The sequence below is a fragment of the Antrostomus carolinensis genome, unplaced genomic scaffold (genome assembly GCF_000700745.2).
Source record: "Antrostomus carolinensis isolate BGI_N321 unplaced genomic scaffold, ASM70074v2 scaffold38877, whole genome shotgun sequence".
Classification (NCBI taxonomy): Eukaryota; Metazoa; Chordata; class Aves; order Caprimulgiformes; family Caprimulgidae; genus Antrostomus; species Antrostomus carolinensis.
Window position 1 is genome coordinate 1 of NW_010326003.1, and position 5,238 is coordinate 5,238.

Consider the following 5,238-nt stretch of genomic DNA (forward strand, 5'->3'; position numbering starts at 1 on the left):
GATGCCAGCGGAGCTCGTTGGCTTCGCTGAATGGCGGGGGGCTGCGGGAGAAGCCGGCTCCGTGGCAGAGCTCGCCAGAGAAATGACGGGAAGAGGCCGCGGTGACGGCTCCGGTCCGTGCAGGCAGACGTGCTGTTAACAGATGTAATGTCTGGTGTTCTGCGGAAACTCCCAGGGGCTGAAGTGTGCACTAGTTCCTGGGGAAGGACAGACATTCTGGTGTTTGGGGCGGGGCTTATTTTTCCATTTTATTTTTATAAGGCTTTTTAAATCTAAATATATAAGTTAAATGTTATTTTATTCCTGATTTTGCCGTGATTTTATTCATAGCAGGTTTAATTTAGTTAGAATGATCTTGGCTTACATGGTTATAAGTTAATAATGTCCAGTTATACTTCTTATTCAAGGGGTTTGTGAAAGTTGTCAAGAATAAGGCGTACTTCAAGAGATACCAAGTGAAATTCAGGAGAAGAAGAGGTACTGTTAAATTCCCTGTAACATAAAACTACATGTCACTGAAAATTCCTGTTTATTTCACACATGTTTTCCACACCATACCTGCTGTTTTTCAGAGGGAAAAACTGATTACTATGCCCGGAAACGTTTGGTAATTCAAGATAAAAACAAGTACAACACCCCTAAATATAGGATGATTGTGCGTGTTACCAACAGAGACATCATTTGCCAGGTACAGTCTGTGGTGCTTCCTATTTACTCACCAGCCTTCCCAGAGTGAAATAAACAGAAAGGGGGATGGCTGAAGCAGTTGGGGATTGTTAAGCTTGATCTGGGCAGTTTTTATATTGTAAAATAGTTTCTTAGAGGAGAACAATCTTTAACATTGACACAACTTCAGTAACAAGCTGTATTCATGATACAGAATAAGTTTTACTAGTGTCAGCATTCACCAGCGAGGTTATTTGTAATATAAATTGTACTGTTAATGATGCCGAAATAAGTAGAAGATTTTAGATACTTCTCTATTTTTTTTTCCTGCTGTGTTTAAGGTGCTTTGAAAAGGGGGCCTCTTCGCTTGACTGCAGACAACAGAGTTAACTGTGTGACCTGTCAGTCTGCATTGCCTGTTGCACTGTATCTAAAGGTGCCTCTCTTTTGAGAGGGTTTTTTCTGTGATGCTATGCGGATCATTTGCAGCAGGTTGGCCTTGTGATGACTTTACTGTGAGATTAAAGGAGACTGGTGAATAAGAACAGCAGGCATTATTTCATGCTTATTAAGTATGCAGTTCTGTGTTGCATCATGTGGAGTTCCTCACTGTGGTTCACTTTCTTCTTTCATTTTCATAATATTTTGATAAATTTTGAAGTTAGAAACTTAGGCATGTTTGTTCTGTGATGTTGTTAAGCTCAAAAGAAAAGAAGCTAGAGAAGTTTAACTGCCATTTCTTTCTTCATGGAATACTTATGTGTTGAGAACAGTGGAGAGTGCTGGTTTTACAGTCAGTTCAGATGAAACTACATGATCTTGATGGGGTTATTTTATCTTTGAAACTCAAAACAAATATCAGTGGTGGCAGGTGCTTACATCTGACTGATACTGCCTTTCTAGTATGTAGGAATCCTGCTAAAAGGGGATAACTTTTGGATGGCAAAAGGAGAAGGTTCTGTATGTGAAAAGAACAGTAGAAACCTATCTGATAGTACTGCTGTCTCTCAGGAGACCCCTGAGATTATTAACATCTCAGACCCATTAATAAAATCATTCCATGAGGTCAGTAACAGTGTTATCACCAACTCTGTATCCAATCCTTTTGTATTTTCCTGAGGTGCGTTATATACAGTATTAATGAGAATTATGTGTAGAAAGTGGGACAGAACCCATCCACATCTGTAATGATTCTTTGAAAGGTTGTTTTTGTAGGCAGTTCCCTGGCCCCTTGGTGTATGTGGAGAGGTGAATAAAAGTTGATGATAATACACTTTTTCTGGCCTAATACAGATTTGAATTCTTTGCACCTGTACTTGAAGAGTTAATGATGCCTTTGTGGTGGTTGAGCTTGCATGCAAAGGTTGGCGGTGTGTTAGACATTTATGTACAGAATTCCTGTCAGCTTAAGGAGATGTCAAAGAAAGGCTAGATCAAGCCCAGAATTACCGTGAGAACACTAACAGTTGTTTTGTTGTCAGATTGCCTATGCCAGAATCGAAGGCGACATGATTGTCTGTGCTGCTTATGCCCATGAGCTGCCAAAATACGGCGTGAAGGTTGGCCTGACCAATTATGCAGCAGCATACTGTACAGGTCTGCTCTTGGCACGCAGGGTAGGTGTCTGTCTGTCAGATAGTCTGCAAGTTGCTGCTCTGTTTTTCTTGTTTTCTTACAAAAGGGAAAGCCAACTAAAATGGAAAATAAATTAGGATAAAAATGTAAGAAATGTACCTTTTAAGAGTTTGAGAACATGCAAAGAGCATCTACCAGTCTTCCATATGAACTCATGAATAAGTCTTAAGTTCACTGGTGTACCTGTTGGAACAAAAGGTTGAAACTTAACAGACATGTTTACTGTGATAGCTGTTAAAAATTTATTATTATGGGGTACATAATTTTTGTAAAGAAACTTGTTAAAAAACCATGAAGATTCTACTGCAGATGTGTGTTTTAAGGTAGTGGTGATTCTTCATTTTTTCAATAGAGAATTTCAGAAAAGCTTTTTTTTTTTTTCCTTTTTCCTTCCCCACAGCTTCTGAATAAATTTGGTCTTGATAAGATCTATGAAGGCCAAGTTGAAGTGACTGGTGATGAATACAATGTGGAAAGCGTGGATGGGAAGCCTGGTGCTTTCACATGCTACCTGGATGCAGGTCTTGCCAGAACTACCACTGGAAACAAAGTCTTTGGTGCTCTGAAGGGTGCAGTGGATGGTGGTCTGTCAATCCCTCACAGGTAATCTAGTCTGCTTGGAAGAATTCCTTTAGAATTAACCTGGGACGCTTCTGTATGCGACAGTCAATACTTACACTGTCACTTTATGGAATTTTGTTACGACTTGGTAATGTTTATACAGCCTAGGTTCTGGGGTGGGGGGGTTTTGGCTGGTTAGTTGGTTGGCTTTTAATCCACAAATGCAATTCTGATAGTGCTGCTGAGAATCTTGCAACTATCAAAAGATGCTCTTAAATTTTTAGAAACTGAAGAGACATTTTGTTGCTTTCACTTAAAATCATTGACTGAATGCACTTAAGTAAATACCCTTTGGTATTCTGTTGTTTTCAGCAAATTGTGTATGTATTAATTTCACTCTGAAAAGCTGTATGTACCAGGTACAAAACAGTTGACACTAACTACACAGCTGTCAATAGTAGGTCTGAGCGATCCACCTGCACTTAAAATTCCCACGTGGAAGTTTTGACAATTCCTGTCATGGGCTGTAAATGACTGAATCAAGATTTTGGCAGAATTAGATCTAACATGGTATTACAGTTAACTGCTTTCTGCTGGCAGCAGTGGGGAAAAAAAACAGATCTGAGATCTGTTGTGTATTTTCCTACCCTCTCTTGTGCTGTCCTGTTCATTTTTAACTAATTGTCCAGTTTTTCTGACATGGCTGCTACATGATGATACTCCCAGTGACTGAACACTCTGTAGTTGGTCCATGGTGTGTATATGATGTATTGCACTGTTTCAAGACGGGACTGATGGCAGCTGAAATTAACTTAAAACTTCTAATTCTTAATTTTCTGTATCTCTTCATCTTTAATTAGAGTGTCATATCCCTCAGTTATCTGTAGGAGAATCTGGTGTATCAGTCATTCCTTTGTGGAAGCTCGCCTCTGAATTGGAGGATGTGTCATTATGTCTAGTTGACTGTAACTGCTGTTTCACAGTACCAAACGATTCCCTGGTTATGACTCGGAAAGCAAAGAATTCAATGCAGAAGTTCACCGCAAGCACATCATGGGCCAAAATGTTGCAGATTATATGCGTTACCTGATGGAGGAGGATGAAGATGCTTACAAAAAACAGTTCTCCCAGTACATAAAGAACAACGTAACACCTGATGGGGTAAGATTTATCTGGCTGCCTCTTGCGTGTTAATAGAGATGCTAGTAAGTCTTGTGTAGGGCCTTCTCTAGCAACGCAGATAAGCTCGCTATGTAAAATAACTGTCATTCATGTTATGTGTTATCCATTCAAAGGAAATACTTTTTTCTTATAAGCATTTAGATTAGATTTATAATCTAATAATATAATCTAACCCACCCCACCCCCTGCCTCGATATGGATGTTAACTTGAAGCTTCTATACACACAACTCATTCCTAATCCTGCATTGCAGCCTGTCATTTCTGCAGCTGTGGTGGTTGCAGCTCTGAGAATGTGCTCTAGGTCAAATCTGTTTTATGATTTGTGTGACCCTATAGGTAGTTCTAGGTCCCAGGTGAATACAGAATAGTCCAAGCTAGCTCTTTTGTAGAAGCTTAACATCCTGTGAAACTACAGAGAGTGTAATACATCTTATTTTAGCACTATTTTAAATTTTAGAGTATTTTGTACAAGTGTTAGAACTCCTTTCCGATGGCTCGTCTTGCTGCCTGTAATATTCTTGCTTGGTTTCCCCAATTAGTGGTCCTGAAGCTTGGAACAAACATTCTCATGTCCCCTTTTTAGGCTACGGAAAACTTATCTTCCTTCTTTTTCCCACTGTGGCTACAGTGTTTTGTGGGTTTTTGGTGGGGATTTTTTTGTAAGCTTGACTAATTGCTAGTTTTTCATAACTTAGTCTTTACTAAAAAATAAGTAATGTATTGTAAATGCCAACTTCATCTCTTTTACTAAGCAAATGATATTTATAGCTTCTATTGAAATGAAGAGGGTCCAGGACTTATGTCAGTTATTCTTTGTATATCTAGAAAATTTTTCACAGCTGGGGTCTAGTGATCTTAGTTAACCATCAGCAACGGCATACTAAAATTGGTGCCGTTATGGAGACAGAGTTGTCTTTGGGACAGAGCAGCAGGCAGATGGGGATCTGGTACCTTCTGCTGCTCATCTATGTGACTGAACAGATCACTTCCATTTTCCTGTCTTACATCTTAGGAGAATAGTGGCTTAAGTACAGTGAGCTGCGCTGAAGTGCAGTGACCTGCTGCATGAGCTATCAGAAACTGCCGTTTGAGTGTAGCCTCTGCTGCTGTATTTCTCTTACCGCATCCGTGGAGATGATGCAGGGACTGTTGTGGTTCTTGCAAGACTTAATAATCTGCCTTCACAGCTTCTA

General features: G+C 39.7%; 1 protein-coding gene and 1 non-coding gene across 2 annotated transcripts in view; both read left to right on the forward strand.

Moving 5' to 3' along the window:
* Nucleotides 1-407: 407 nt before the first annotated feature.
* The window catches only part of RPL5 (ribosomal protein L5), a gene marked incomplete at its 5' end in the record, with an annotated part of 6,302 nt that continues 1,471 nt past the window's right edge, over nt 408-5,238 (forward strand). The window contains 5 exons of the mRNA XM_010171444.1: nt 408-477; nt 573-688; nt 2,148-2,282; nt 2,702-2,904; nt 3,846-4,023. Of these exons, the coding sequence (XP_010169746.1) occupies nt 408-477; nt 573-688; nt 2,148-2,282; nt 2,702-2,904; nt 3,846-4,023 (702 nt within the window). The remainder of the gene's footprint in view (nt 478-572; nt 689-2,147; nt 2,283-2,701; nt 2,905-3,845; nt 4,024-5,238) is intronic.
* Nucleotides 3,568-3,664, forward strand: LOC114818727 (small nucleolar RNA SNORD21). Its single transcript, XR_003766246.1, has one exon. It is a non-coding gene; the product is annotated as a small nucleolar RNA SNORD21 (small nucleolar RNA).